We start from the raw sequence: 16717 nt of genomic DNA, 5'->3' as shown, positions 1-16717 counted from the left end.
CCTCTCAGATATTAAGATTTTCTGCTTTTTCTGTTTCATCTCTTTAAATTGAACATCTTTTTTAGCTGGACTGTTTTTAGAAAAAGAAAAACAGACGTCACCTTGGACCATGAGAAACTGTGATGGACATTTTCAAAATACTTCCCATCACTTCAACGACTAAACGACAAATCGATTAATCAGTCATTAGCTGCAGCCTTACTTCTACTACTTTGTCCATTGTATGAGTGTTCCCCATCAACACATTGTGTTATAATATAGTGTTTTATAGCATATATTATATATTTAATATGACTCCTTTAAAGGTTAAGAGTGTAGAATTTAGTGACATCCAGAGATGAAGTTGCATGTTGCAGCTGAATACCCCTCACCTCACCCTCCCCTTCCAAACATGAGAGAGAACCTGTGGTGAACTTCAGTTGTCATGAAAACTTTGTTCCAGGACGACAGTAAAAAACATGGTGGCCTCCACAGAGAGGACCCCCGTCCATGCAAATATAAAGTTTGTAAATATAAAGAGCCCATTCTATGGCAAAGAAAACAACAATTTATACAATTTAGATGAAACACACCAGTGAAAACATCACCAGGATTATTTTATATTCAATTTCACCTAAATCTTACACACTGAATCTTTAATAGAACTTAGATATGTTGAAATTGAAAAAAGATTAAAACCCTATAGGACTGATAGAACCAGCAGCTGATCCTGGAGAGGAAAAAGAAGGAGAGAAAAAAAATAACACAGAGATGCAAAACATCTACTAAGAGATGCAAAGCAACTGTGCAGAGAAACAAATGACAACGAAGAAATATCCATCCAGATGGATCTGGTGGATTTTCTGATGACTATGCCAAGTAGTCCCAGTACGGCCCCACACCCAGCACCGGTCTGGGGGGTTGTTGTTCTTAAAAAATAAATGCTTAAATCTATATAGATATTTAATATAACATTGAATGGAAAAAAATAATACAAAACATAGATGCAAACTATGTAGAGACACAACACACTATTTCTCAATCTGTGTCTTTCAGTCTGGGTGTCATGAAGGAGAGTGAAGGTGGGGGTGGGGGGCTTTCTCCAGTCTGTACCCCAGGGACATATTTCTTATCATCCGTCCATGCACACAACACAACACATCTGGGTTTAACATGATTATAAATGTGAGACCTCCTCAACCTCTGCATGGCTTCTTGTTATGAAATGGGACAGGGCTCTCTCTCTCTCTCCTCTCTCTCTCCTCTCTCTCTCCTCTCTCTCCTCTCTCTCTCTCTCCCTCTCTCTCTGCTTGGCTCAGACTCTCCACGGACGGAGGCTGAGATGGAGACAGGATGACAGTGACCGGGTGGTTTTTCGGAGCAGATTGGAGCAGCTCTGGGGTGTCGGTACCTGACATCATCATCATCATCTTCATCATCATCACCTCGCCGGGGTGCATCATCGCCACACACCGCATGTTATCGAAGGAAACCCCACGGGGAGTGTGTTACAGTTGTGTGTCGATGATGCCTGAGGATTATGGACCATCACAGTAACGACAGACGCAGTAACGCTCCTGGATCACAGCCTGTACTCTCTCTGTCTCTCTCGCTCTGTCATCCTCCTCTCTTTATAACACCTTTCTTTTCCTTTTTCCTGTTGGACATTCTATCCTAGAATGTTGAATTTAGCGCTCTTCGCACGCGAGGAGCACCCGTGGCGCGTCATTTTTGCGCAGATGTTGGACACGGACGCGTAAAGGTTGCGCAAAAACCTGTGGATGTAGTTTCTCGCAGACACTATGGTCCAATATCTGATCATCACGGTTCTTTTTCTGTGCTGCACGCTCCATTGCGCATGCCTGGTGGCGGATACACAACGCTGGCCGACGCCACTTGGCTCCGTTCTGGCAGTGATGTAGGAGCAGAAAAGTAAGCGGGAGCGGAGGACTGGATGAGAACACGAGAAATGCGTCGGCAAAGTGGCAGCGTGGCGAGCGAAGGATTTGACCTCAGATCCTTGCAGAATTAGACAAAGCGAAGAATGTCAGGGACACCTAATGCGGAGGCTGAAGGAGTAGTCTCCAAAGTGAAAGTGAAAAAGGAAATCAAGACAATCGTGGAGAATTTGGAGACCATCCTGGGAGACCTCAAGGATGTAGCCAAAGAGCTGAAAGAGGTAAATGAGAGGGGGACACACCATAAGAGGCCATAAGCTCCATAAACCAGGCACCATGTGTTGTGTTGTGTTCCAGCATCTCTGCAGGCTTGTTGTGAGGATGCTCTTTCTAGGCATTGTTGTGTTGGAGGAGATGGCGAGGGTGATGTCCAACTCACTGGGGCCTGGAGGCGGCTATGACAACACACACACACACACACGCACACAGACTACCAACTATTGAATGTGGTCATTATCTCCAATATAAAAGACGTGGCACAGGAGGATGCTGGGTGTGAAATGACAGGACAGGCGTCTTTGCCCTGACTCACTCAGGCTTTTCATGAAAGTGAGAAAAATTTAATCACAGTTAATATTTAATGGACAAGTTGTTTCAACCAGGAAGGCACTTTTTGCATTGCATTTCATCATCTTAATGCTGACTGTTGTTTGCTGGGAATTATCTCCTGCCAAAGAAAACATAATAAGAAACATAATAATAACAAAGCAGTTGTCTTTTCCTTTTCAGCTTCTTCCTCGTCTCGATATCTCCTGGCGTTGCTTTATCTGCAGCTTTCTTTGTCGTTTTTTATCTTTCACCACATGTCTGTATTTATCACAACCACTCATCTTCATCCTGTCTTTATCTCTTGTTTGTTCTCCTTCCTCTCCCTCTCTACAGAGTCCCTGTTTAGGATCAGAACTCTCAGCTGTCTGTTTGGCTATATCCGATTCTCGGTGATTCAGAGACAGGGGTGCTGAATGGCAGTCTGGGGGGTCTCTGACAGATTCAGGCATTATATGGGTGTATTTTACATTCACAAAGCAAAACTACCTTGCAGATCCTCCCTGCAGAGACGTATTTTCTTTCATTTCATTGACATGTTGCAGTGTTTGCCTCTGTAAGCGTTTCCACTAACGCCAATCACAAGTCCTTTCCTGCCACTTCCGTTGTAATCGCTGCAGTCTTACCTGTTTTCATGTTTATATCCCTCCACCTGCCACACACCAGGCATGTTCGACCTGCTGTGCCGAACATCTCACCCTAACATGACAGCCTGTCATTCTAATAAAACCCTATTGCGCACAGCCTCGTGTTCCTACATTATGGATGGGTTAGTCGACACAGCATCTGTCTCCTTCTGCCTCTCACCTCCCCTTCCTCTCGCTCTGCTTCTGCAAGTTGAGCTGAATTAGACTTCTTTGTGGGGTTTTTTCTTCCAGCAGTTCACAGTGTCTCACAGCAGGCGCCAGGAATGAATGAGAACAAGAAGGCATTGTAATCTATTGTGATCTTTTATTATGATGTGCCCTCTTTCTTTTTCTTTTCTGCTCGCAGGAAACTGTGCAGAGGATCAGTTATTCTGACACCACATACACACACATATGCCAAAGACATACCTTGGGGGGGGGTGTTACTATCAAATCCAGTATTTGGGTTATAATCCATTTGAAATGCAGTTATTTGTTATAACCCACCATCAGGGCTGCAGCTGAGCCTGGCTCCAAGGAGGGACCCTGCCCAGATGCTTGGCTCAGCCGCTGAAGCTGCCTGGCCTACAGCAGGGCCTGCACACCAGGATACTGGTATTACCTCTTGTATGTGTCCCAACAAATTATCCATTTAGAGACTGCATGGAGAACTTAGCTCCATTGCCTTCGCTGGCCCAGCTTTCTTCCTATTTATCTCTCCCTCTCAGCCACTCTTCCTCGTTCTGTTTCCCTCCTCATCACTCGCTCTTCATTTCTCTCTTGCAGCCTCTTCTCAAGCAACTGTTTGAACATTTCAAACCCCTGGATGATAACAGTGTTTCACAGAGGGCTAATGCACTGGGCACTCTAAGATAACTAATCCAGAAAATGAACATAAGCACATTGTCTTTGTCTTAATTACTTCATGAACGCTGTAAAGGAGAATGCATTAACTTCAGTTCTGGTGAGTATTCTTTGCATTTCAGCTGCATGATACCACGATCTCAACTCATTTGATTTCCAGATTCTGTTCAGATATTCACCGACTGCTGGATGGTCAATAATCAGACAGCTAGTAATAAAATGTCCAACACCACACTTCAGTTCTGGGCATTGATGCAATAATAACTCCATCAAGGGAGGGGAACCAGTAAACACTCGTCTTCAGTGGGAATATTTTTGGACAGACCTCTGGAAATGGCTGAACATAGTGGACATTATACTGTTGAATCAGTTTTTATGTCCCAGCAGGGTTTAGCATCATGTGTAGTTTTGTTTGTTAAACTGCCTTTTTTTAATGTAATACCACATGCTAATGATTCCTTGGGCAATGTTTATGTGAGCATGCAATTTCAGTCCTCCCAGCCTCTAGATATCGTCTCAGCGGTGCAGAAATAAATGCATGGGAGAGTAACTTTGTTCACAGAGCAAGTGTTTGCTTTAAGAGGACAGAATTTAATAAGATAACAACCAGAGCTGTTTCACTTAGTGTCCTCTGGCACCAATTGTTCCTATGCCATGGAGGCTATGTTTTCACCCCTGTCCATTTGTTTGTTGATTGGTTTGGTTGTAAGCTAAATTACACAAAAACTACTGGAGGGATTATCATGAAACTTGGTGGAAGCATGTAACATGGGCCCATTCAATTTTGGTGGTGGATCCATTTTTTTTTCACTTTCTTGTACATTGTGAGACAATTGGCAACATTTGGACTGACATATGGATCTTGATGAAAAAATTCAGGCATATTTAGGGGACAGTTTTTATGAGTGTGTGTAATTTGGTGCAGAATATAAATCTGGATCTGGTTGATTTAAATGTAGTTTCATAAGGGGACTGTTGGACTGTGGCATACCGGTATGTACTGCCATTGTAGTTTTACTTTTTAGTTGTGTAGTCAGGCCTTTATTTGCCTTTTGCTGCTGCATTTAGATTGATGGATGTTTAATCAATGTCAGTCGAGCATCACTCCGACATGTTCAGCATATTTTGTGGAGTTATAATGTTTGCAATGTCTGTAAATTGTGTTTTATGTGTTATCTAAAGTTGTGCTGTTGCATCCCTACAATCGGTTCCAGTATTGAGTGCCAGCAAACCAAATTTCTGCTGCGGCAGTTTTTTAATATTTCTCTGTGCAGGCGGTGAAAACACATTTCCTCTTGGAATTAAAGGAATTATCTTCAGATCCAAATATCCACCGTCTGCGAGGGGTCCTGAGGAAAACAAAATCCTTTAATATTAATTTCTGCTTCACTGCATGAGCAAAGAGTTCTACCATCCCTCATTATTACAGTTTATTGTCTCCTTTTGTAACATTCAAATATTTGATTGGAATTTTACACATTTCTTTTCAAAAAATATTCAGTGGTCTATGGTACCCTGCATCTCTTCTGTCTCCTTTTCCATCCTGACACACTGTGAAAAATGTCTCCCAACTGTAACTGATAAAGTAGTTGCTGTTTGAAATTGTGTACCTGACAGAGTGGATTTCAGATGCGATTTTGCTTTTTGTAAAATATCTGTATTTGTCTTTGTTTTTCTGTCACACCAAAGTCGCTTGCTTGGATTTAATTCAGGCCATGATGAATTGTTAACTGTGCTGTTCAGCTCAGAAATATAATATCATTGTTAGTGGGAATGGATCTTCCTTCTCATAGCATTTGTTTCAATGTGGGATTTATTCACTCTGGCTGCCTGAGGTGTGCTTGTTTTATTGTGTTAATCTTTGTCGGTTGATTTTTCCTCTCTGTACCTGTTTCATCTTGTTTTATCCCTGAGTTTGTCCTCTGCAATGTTTATCCATTCATCCCTAACACTGCTTCTATTTTCTAAATGCTATTGTTCGTGTCTGGGTTCATAGGATGTTGTTGGTATACTCTCTCAGTTGTGTTGGTGCATGGGATTGTTGTCATGTATCATGTAACTCAGAGTCTGGCAGGCTCATGGCCAGTCCCATAAATTGAAGTGATATTTCATTTCTGCCGGGCGTCTTTGTCACAATGAAATCTTAATTAATTTTTCATCTCATGAATCTATTTTTATATAATGTTATTTTTAATTCATTATTAAGAATGTGAGGAGATTAAGACACTAAATCCTGACAAGAACAAATGTTCTTCTCAAATCTTCCTTTTGAGCCCGACAATCTTCTATTTGGATCATCATTATTTCCCCTGTTAACAGTGTCATCAGTTACTTTATCTGTGATTTTTAATTTCCTCCTCTCAGGCTTCATTGTTTATGATCCCTGACCTCAGCTGTCACAGTGACATGTTTTCTTGTCACCAGGTCGTTCATGACATCGACACCCTGACTTGTGACCTGCAACTGGAGGAGGATGGACTAACAGACAGCTCCAAGACAGACACCCTCAACTCCAGCTCAAGCTCCACCACCACCACTACCACCGCTTCCAGCCTAGAGAGGATGAAGCTCTTCCCAGAGGACTGCATCTTTAAAACCCCTGGGCCCATCATCCCGGTCCCTGTCAACGCTCCTGCAGTACTGACTGTGCTGAAGAAAGCCCACCCGCCCTTACCACCACCAAGACATACGCCGCTAAGAGCCGAGGATCACAACATGAAGAATCTGCCTCATCCGACTTTAGTGTTATCAGGGAATATATCCAAGGCTAACGGGTCTCTGTTGAGGAATGGCGGGGTTTTCCCGTTGAAAACCAGGGATTTATTCTCCTCCACGCCGTGTTTCCTTTCGAATGACTACGGGATCCCTGAGTCCGGGCTTGTTCCTACATTGCCCAGGCCCATGCCCCTTCTCCGTCATGAAAAGAACAAATGCCCAAAGGCCCCCGGTAGGGAGCCTCGTGAGAGGGAGCGTGTCCGTTTCAGCGAGAAGGTCCAGTACCACGGCTACTGCCCAGACTGCGACCTCCAATACGATGTAGACGACACAGAACTACACTTACAGACCGAGCTGAGCGACTTGAGGCTTAGCCCAGTGCACTGCTGCTCTTCCTCCTCCCCTCCTCCACCTCATGCTCTTCCTCATGATCTCATGTTGGAAAACGGCGGCCTCCCGGTCAGCCACAGTTTCCCACCGACAGCGAACACTCCTCCACCTTTTGTGCCTCCTCACCCGCCTTCCCTCAAGCCCCAGAAAACAATCCTGCGCAAATCAACGACCACCACAGTTTGACACCGACTCCCCCGTTCTGTCTACATTAAACATTCTTGAATCATTCATAGTGTTTTCTACTTTAAGAGAAATTTCTACCCCAGTTGAACTTTGGATTAACCAAACACAGAGAGGAAGGTTTGGGAAATAGGAAACAAAAGGATGGATAAAGTGAGTAGAATAGAGAGAAAGGAATTGCCATGGGCGCTAAGACGTACACAGAGAGATCTGGAAGAAGCGGTGAGTCTTTGTGCATGTATGATTGTGTTTGTCAAGAGGAGGAAAAGAGGAAACATAGGAGCAATTGCATGCACTGACACATATCTGCAAGTTTTTTTTAATGTATGGTATATTTATGACTTTTTGTATTTTTGAGTGGGTGCATAGGGGCATGTGTGCAGAGTATGATGTTTGCAGGCAGCATGCCTTGACAGAAAAATGCACAGGGACTTTAAAAAATTCACATGAGGCTGCTGACAACACTAAAGCTAAATTGTATTTGTGTCTTTCTGGAAGCTCTCGGTACTAACGAGCCTCAAACTCAGGAAGTTCTTCAGAGAGGGGCTCTGATTAATTCATGTCCTTCTGGTTGGAACAAGAAAACCAGCTTCCCTCAGATTTCATCAAAAGCCCTCAAGATCTTTCCATACACCTAAACAACTCTTTATACCACACACAGACACACAGGTAAAGGCTGTTACAGAATACAAAGGCATCGATACCACCACATGAGCCCTGCCAGATAAACAATTAGGGTTGTGAGACTGACAAGTGTGTCAGACTGTGGGAGTGAGAAAAGTGAGGAAATGAGTGACAAATAGAAGTGTTAAATAACAAAAATGTCTACTAATGACTTTACAGTAAATCCTAATTGAAAAATCTGCTATTTCATTTTGTAATATAACTCATATTTAGCAGCTCCAGCTCCCATTTGTGCAGACCCCCATTATCACACCCTGTGATATCTATAAGGCTAAATGGACAGAGAACTAATGAATTCTGCTCTTGCATGAGGAGATACTCTGGCAGAAAGCATGCTGGACTTTTATTTCCTTAAGGGGACATAAATCTGCAGTAATATCAGCACCATCTTAGTCTATATGAACAGTTGGTCCTCATTTTACTCACTTTGATAAAGAAGCATATTTTATAAAGCCTTTGCTCCCTGCGTGTGTGCAAACATTTGTGCATGCTGTTAAAATTTGGAATATATCTGAAATCATTCTTGTATAATGAGTGTCTAGGAATCTTTAACTACAGTGTGTGTGTGTGTGTGTGTGTGTGTGTGTGTGTGTGTGTCTGTGTGTGTGTGTGTGTGTGTGTGTGTCTGTGTGTGTGTGTGTGTGTGTGTGTGTGTGCATAGGTGTGTGTGTGCGCACATGTCAGTTTGGCAGACATAGGGGAGACGCTATACCCTGGAGTTGGATGAGAATAGTAGCACCAGTTCCTCTCAGCGATGCCCTTAATTAGCTGGATTAGACTACAGGAGATAAAGCAGTGCCTCAGACAGCCTTTGTACCAACATTAGCCTTGACAAAGCTCTGAACTGCTGCGGCACATATTTTTGTATGATGAACAGAGAGAACACGCTAACTAAAGCAAGGAAGGAAGTGAGGAAAGAAGGAAGGGGAGAGAAAGGTGAAATAAACGTGTGTGAGGGGGCAGATGTGTGTGTGCTTTAGGGGGCAGGATGTTATATAAACAGTACATTTAATATATATATACACATATGTGTCTGTTTAGACTTGTGGGGGTGGGAAGCTTGGAGGTTAAAGCTGAGAAAATAAGGGTATGAAATAGAACTGATGCCAAAATCCAATGCATGACCTCACTGGCCTCACAATCTAAAATCAGCGTCTGGATTAGAGATCAGTGGATGAGAGTGAGGGGATGAGGGTGTGAGGAAGAATGTGTGGAGGGAGAGAAAGAGAGAGAGAGAGAGAGAGAGAGATGGTAATGCAACGGTGGCTGGTGCTGCCTTGGTTGTGCTGTGTGGGAGCATATGTGAATGCATGTTTGTCCTCAGGATGATTGCTCTCAGTGTACAACATTCACTGCATTTACCTCAAATTAATGGATCCTAATGAGTCTGGCAGCAGCAAGCTCTCTCTCCCTCTCTCTCTCACACTCACACACACACATGTGCCGCAGACACACACACACAGCCACACAAAGTAGTGTGATACAGGATGGAATACAGCCAGTTTCATCAATAGGTGCAGCTCACAGGGGTTTTTGCTACTGTGGCACTGCCTTAATGCAGTGTTCAATGAACCGAGGAAATTAACACAATTGACATCGTATGATTAAAAGAACACACACTGAGAAAGGAAAGGAATTTGTCCTTTTTTGTTTTTCCCAGTGTGTGCACAGGCCTTGCAGAGTGTTTGGAAACTAAATTATTCCCCTTTTTTGTGTTTATAACCAGATTAGTGTCCTACTCTGAACTTAAGTGTTTCTGAGTTCTCATTTATGTTTTTTCCACTAAGTCAAATCTGCTGTTTGTGAGATTGAAGTTAATGAATTTTGTTGTTCAGTTGCCACAACACTGAAGCAAAAAGACCTTGAGTATGTGCACATAGGCCACAACTCAAAGAGAGGAGATGCAAAGTTGTTTGAAAGCTCTGACAGCCAATGTGAAAGTGTGTGCACCGTTTGTATCTCTTTTCAAACTCACATTTCTGTTTGCTGTTAAATCTGACCATGGATTTTGCTGTTTTCACCAGTTTTTTTTGACATGACTGCTAAAACCGATAAATACAGTCCAACCACAAGCAGGTGTAAAGGAATTTAATGATAACTTAATAATAGCATGAATAACAGAAAATGTTTGATCAGACACTGCTGGACACATTTTGGTGATGGTTAATTCTCAGCCCTGTTTGTAATGGTTGTTTCACAATATATGAAATCAAGTCGTGGCCTTTGAATGTGAATATGATTTGAGCTGTCTGCACAGTCGCACTAGTCGACCAGTCCTAGTTTGTATCTGATTGTTCTTTTAACACAGAGAGCTCTGTTCCTCATGGGTGTAGGTGTTTTTGAAATGGCGATCTGAGCTCCAGTGCTCCGGGCTTGAGGATGAAGTTGTAATGGGCACAGAGGAGGTGGATCTTCACCGCCTCCATCGTGACTCAGTACTGAGTCAACTGCATTGACCTACTCCCTACAGCTCACAGCTCACAGGTCTATCTTATAGCCCACCTCTTTCTCTCCCTCCCTGACTCGTTCCCTTTCACTCATTCCTCCTTTCTTTCTTCTCTTTCTTTCCTACATGATGCTGCTCATCCAGCAGCAGCTGTATGCTTTTCTCTATATATATGTGGGTGAGGTAACTATTATTAAAACACAACTGACATTTCATAGCAAACACCTTTTGGCAGCATTTAAATTGGTATGTCTAATCAAAAGCTTCTGCTTCTGCAGCTCCTGCATCCTTCACTTCTTACCTTTGGATTACAAAAAACAAACCACTCCTGGTTGTTTTTGCATCCGCCGATGTATTGTCATGTGTAGTGGTTCGTTCATTTAAAGGTTGTGTGCTTTTGATTTCAGCCTGGTGTCCTGCTGACGTCACTGGTGCGACACCTCATGTAATCAAGTAAATGAGTGAGAATGCTGCCTCCATAATTAATATAAAATCTCACAGAGCTGACTGGTTAGATTGTAAGAGCTGTACATGTCAGAATGTAAACCTGTCTGTGAGCTTAGTGCTTCTCTTTGCTGTATCGTCTCGGTTTCCTTCACTTGGCACTGTGCACAGTGAGCAATGAAACCCAATAAATGTGTCAGAGAGAGACACATTTTGCCAGTGAATATTAATTAGCTGTTGTTTCTCCGTCTGATTGTTGGTGATGATAGTCTGCCAAGGGACACAGTTTTCTGTTTGCTCATCCCCATTCTGCATGCATCATTTACTTTGATTTTTTTTTTATTTCCATCAGCTACATTTCATTATGATCACTGAAAATTCAAATGTTATAAGAAACACAGGGAGCCAAATAACTGTGTTGTAGTGGAGATACTGTATGCAAAGTTCATTAGACTGCAAAATAGACATGCCCCACATTGCTGAACATCAGAGGATTCAAAAGCAAATCTGGTGGACATAAGGCATGAATACTGGCTTGTCTGGATGCATCTTTATCTGTGAGTCAGACAAAGTTATGAAGAAAATGTGTGGGTGTTCTCGCCAAAATGCCCACGCTCACTCATATGCATGCATTTCAATGTCCACAGGACACATGTGCGTGTGTTAAAAGGTGCATGAGAGTGCAAAAAGGCATGCACAAGTACATGCAGTCATGTGTGTGAGAACGAGTCAAAGGGCATGCGATGGCTCAGTGCAACTTAGAAAGCTAGGTGGTGAAGCAAACGTAATGTGGAGGATTTCACGCTCCTTTGGAGGTTGTTAAAAGTTAGAAGCATCAGCTGCACCTTACTCTGAGGAGGTAAACAACGTCTTCAACAACAGGATCAGATTTGTAAAAGTCACGGTGACCCAGATGGGGTCCCCTGCTCAATGAACCACTCCAGACTTGACAGAGAGAAACTGGGAAAAAAAGTGACGGCTATTTAAGGAGAGACATGAAGCCGTCCCTTTTGTCTTTTTCACACAAGGGAAACTCCAGAGTTGTGCCTGACGGTTCAGTCCTATTAATTTTGACGACTTGTGTATGTGTCTGGGTGGTTGAGCGTGGGGAATGATACCTTGGTATATTTTCATTTTGCTGCGTGAAAAAGACAAGCTAGGTGCTGTGACTACTTTAAGTGACTCTCCTCTGTACAGTCAGATTTTCATACTAATGCGTCTCCCATTTTCCTGCAGGGCCCATTGCGATACTTGAGGTACAAGTGGAAGGGATGATCAACCAGGGAGGAGCCGGTGCCGAGGCCAGGCATCAACCTTTTCTAATGGCTCTCAATCAACAGGAGACAAGATCCTCTGGACAAATTCATAGTTCTTGAGCACTAAAGCCACCAGGCACATGTTACTGCCACAGAAGAGAGAGCGAGGGCAGTCACAGTATGTAACAACATACAGACAGATGAATTTATAGCTGTGGAGGTGATATTTTTGTTACTTATAAATTGTTGAATTAGAGATTAGAAAACTGCTGAAACCCCTATCATCAAAAGTGAACAGGCGAGTTCAGATGAAGAGGTAGAAGATTGGATCAAATGATGCTAGTATGTGATTCATTTCTACACAGGCTTTTTCTCTGTGCATACTCAGAAGGATATCAATAGCTCCATTCAAGGTGAGCCTGACATGTCGGCCTGGCCGTCTGCAGATAAGAAGAAAGTAATACTATGTCAGTATGTGCCATATGCACAATCACTGTGTATTTTGGAAAGACGAATGGTTTGAAATGAATGATGACGTGGTCACTGATCTGTGTCCAGACATTGTGTTCATTACATCTATCTGTGCTCAGTTGATGCCATGCACGCTATGTTTATATCCCAAAGTAACATGCAGATGTACAGTACAGTGTGGTATAGTTACAGCTTTAAAGGACCCTTGAAGAAGTAATAATTTGCATCAAATTTTCTTTGTATACAAATACACATGGACATGTTTGATATTTATATATTTCAGACATTTTTCTACAGAGACTTTAACATTTAAAGAGATGATATTTTTGATAATGTGTTGGATGACTGAAAGGTATTTTAACGAAAGCTCACATTCCCTAGCGGTACGTGTATTTTTTTTCAGAATGGCAGAGCAGGATAAGTTATTTATATATACCCACAGGATGGTATTTGTATGGATGGAAAACAAGTGCTTCAGTATTATCATGTCGAGGAACAGAATGAGAAAAAAAAATTTGGGTGGAGAAGAGAAACTGCATAAACCAAATACCTAGTTGTGCTTTATCAGACAGGAGGCATGACAATGAATGAATGCATGACTGACTCTTCACTTTTTACTGCCATTACTGTGTTTTTCTATGCATTTCTGTGAAGAGGCTGTCTGTCGGTCGGTGCAACATGCACGGAGCTCTGCTCCCAGTAATAAAGAGTTTAGAAGTAACCCCCCCTCATCTCCTTATATGATGTTCATCAGGTTAATTCTGCAGTCTGTGTAATCCTGATACATTTCCTAGGTATTACCGTGCTGCTTAGGCCAGTGAAGTATTTACAATGAAATATTAGTTCTCTCATGCAGCACTAATCAAAACCAGATATTACATAGTGCTTTACAAGAACAAAATGAAAATCATATATTTATATAAATATATAAGCATTTTGTCGATACATATACTTTTTCCACACATTCAGACTGGAGGCACCACCATCTTTAAACTCCACTTCTTAGTTCTCACTGGACACAGACACTGAACTCATGACCAAATCCTGCATCAATCAAGAATCTGTTTTAAAGATGATTGGGATGTCTCAAAACGCAATCGGTAATATTTTGTTGTATGTCCACAAACTGTTGGAAAATATTTGTGAAAAGTAAACACTTTGCACTCAATGTTGGTGTGTTTGTGTGTATTTTATGGACTGGGCAAAAATTTCAAGTATCCAGGATGTTGATTTTATGTCTGCATTTTCTGTTATAAACTGTGCTCTTGCAAATTAATCCTTCATAATGTCAAGACTCTGTGAGCTGGGAGTGAAATAGAGGAAATGAATCTGACTGCGAGCGCATCGCACATAATCACCGTTAGCAAAAAGGCAGTGGGTGCAAACCTTTCAGAGAGAAAAATACATTAAATGGCATCAGCAGCTACATCAGTTAATTGGAGATTAGATGTGGTAAGATAGCAGGCTGGTGGTGTTAGGGCTCTGGCTGTCTCCAGAATATAGTCTAATGAATTCAGTGGTTTGTCATAGTCGCACGCGCTATAACATCAGCATCAACATCAGCCACAGCCAGTGGTTCAGATGGAGGATGTGGTCACAGGAACAGAGCAGTGGTGACTGAAAGAGAGGTCGTCTTCAGACTGGAACAAGTTTAAATCCATGAACTGGAAAAATCTGCAGTCTTTGCTGCATTGAATTCATATGTGCAATGGTACATTCTTTGAAAGTGAAATGTTTCCAAAGCAGAATAAACCAACAGAAGAAGTGTGGTATAGTGGTAAGTACAATTGAAATATAACCAATACAATAACTGATTCATTAAATTTATGTGTATTGACAGTGAGTCAATGTACTCTTAATATATAATGTGATGTAAAAGCCCCTGTAACAAAACATGTACACATCATAATATATGAAATATTTAAGAAAACATCTATGATTTTTCAATGACAAATTCTTATAAAAGATATGAGACTAATTAGTTTTCAGTAGAAATATAATGTAATGTAATGTACTCAGTTTTGAGGTAACTGTACTTTACTTGCATAGCTCCATTTTCTGCAACTTTTCTCATCTTGTTTTTGGTAAAAGTTACAGTTTCCATAGTTACTCTGAAGATCAACATTCTGCATATAAAAAACATGATTGTCTTACATCACATGATGCATTGTTAGGGTTTTCTCCTCAATAGGACACAAACTATTCCAATTAGTTTCTCTTGCTTACATGTCACTACGTATAATATAGTACTGCACTTTCGTGTCATGTGTTCATCAGGCTGACAGTTAGTCAAGAAAGTCATAGTTTAAAGTTTTAGTGATGGACTTGTAATTGACGGATTGCAACTTCACAGGGTTGCAGCATGCTGTTATATTCATGACAACTTTTCTGTTTTATCAACTGAGACAATGAAAAGCATATTAGGAACCTGAGTATGACCGACATGTCAAAAATAGCTGACTAGTTACAAGAATAGTTGACGCATTAATTATTTGTTTCAGCTCTCTAAAAATCACTCACTCACTGTCACTGAGGTGGTGGATAAAAAACCACGAAGGTTAAAGAATAAACGATGGAAAGACCGAGGCAGCGATTTTAACAATAACTGAAATATTTCATTTTCTAGTTATTGAGACAAGTTGGCTCTGTCAGTTTTAAAGTTCATGTATTTATCAGTGAAGCTAAAAGACAACACATCTCACTCGAAAGAAAGTTTTCTTGCTTTGTCCATCAGGGCAAAAAGATTTGTCTTTCAGAAACAAAACATTTCCATTTATTAGACCAGTAAACGTTGAGAAACTCACTATACATTGATGGTTATTATTAATTTTATGATAATGGTGATAATTATCACTGATGATGATAATTAGCATAATGATGATGATGATTATCGTTATTATTATTAATAATAATATTAATTATAACACACATAGACTCGTCACTTATGAACCACATAAACCCAGAGAGGCTCCATGATGTTTAAAGTCCGTGCAGGTGTCCCCGCCCGCCGCCGCCGGGAGCAGCTGTGTACGTACTCCAGTACTCCCAGGGCAAGGACGACGCAGTGCGGGTGCGCTTGTTTTACTCCACCGCACATTCGGGATGACGACCGTCCCTCTCTGCCGGGGACGACAGAAGGAAGTGTGCCCGCCCAGTCGAACTCGCCGCGTACAACACAACCATGTGACCCTGCCTTCATGCCCACGTGACAGGGAAGAAGGGAAGAAAGAAAAGAAAGAAGGAGAAGGAGAAATAAAAGGTAAATAACAAAAAAAGCAGGCAGATGATGAGCCTGACAGGAGGAGGAGTCATCGCGTGAAGGTGACCAGCATGGACTCTTAGCTTGTTAGCATCGCGTTAGCGTCACGTTAGCGTGATTTGTGGGTTGAGCTCAGTGAGTGTGTGCGGCTCTGTGGTCGTGAAGGGAAAATGCTGACGCTGGAAACACATTTGTATTCAGCGGGGCGGCGGAGCGCGTCCAGACCGAGCAGAGCAGCGTCTGTCCGGGTGTGAACTGAAACCTGTTGTAGCTGCAGTTTCAGACATGTTCCCACTAAAGTGCTGATGGGTCAAAAGCATGTGAGACAGACAGACAGACAGACAGAGCTGCAGGAGACTGAATCATTTCTTCCCAAGAAACACGTCAGCCATCATCACAGAGGTGGAAGACTTAAAAACAGCTCCTCTGACTGGTCAGCTTCACGTGTCTCAGACTGTAAAGCTGTTTGTTTTGTCTCCTCCAGCCTTCATGTGGACTGACAGTCCAAACAGAAGATGGAGACATGTTGAGTGGTGAGCTCCAGATGTGATGGGAGGACAGAGGTGGACAGCAGCTGGACATGAGATGAACTCGTAAGTAAACACATTCTTTTTAAAGGTTCAGTGTGGTGAGAGGATCTGTTGGTAGAAACTGAATGTAAACTAATCCTAGTGATGTTTTCACTGGTGTGTTTCATCAACACTGTATGAATTGTTGTTTTCACTATTTTAGAAGGGCTCTTTATATTCAAATACTTTATATTTACATCGGGAGAGGGTCCCCTCTACGGAGGCCGCCATGTTTTTTTTTACAGTGGTCCAAACTGGACAAACTAAACACATTTTGATCAGTTTCTATGACAACTGAATGAACACAGGTTCTCTGTCATGTTTGGA

The 16717-nt window shown here is 42.0% G+C and overlaps 1 protein-coding gene across 1 annotated transcript; it reads left to right on the top strand.

Moving 5' to 3' along the window:
- The first annotated feature begins 1231 nt into the window (after positions 1-1231).
- On the top strand, positions 1232-13730 carry prr16 (proline rich 16). The gene is made up of 3 exons (XM_020099157.2): positions 1232-2158; positions 6398-7483; positions 12072-13730. The coding sequence occupies exons 1-2, from the start codon at positions 2024-2026 to the stop codon at positions 7262-7264; spliced, it is 1002 nt and encodes a 333-aa protein (XP_019954716.1). The 5' UTR covers positions 1232-2023; the 3' UTR covers positions 7265-7483; positions 12072-13730.
- Positions 13731-16717: the final 2987 nt, after the last annotated feature.

The sequence above is a fragment of the Paralichthys olivaceus genome, chromosome 4 (genome assembly GCF_024713975.1).
Source record: "Paralichthys olivaceus isolate ysfri-2021 chromosome 4, ASM2471397v2, whole genome shotgun sequence".
Lineage (NCBI taxonomy): Eukaryota > Metazoa > Chordata > Actinopteri > Pleuronectiformes > Paralichthyidae > Paralichthys > Paralichthys olivaceus.
The sequence above is the reverse complement of the archived record's forward strand: the minus strand, read 5'-3'. Positions and strand labels throughout refer to the sequence as shown.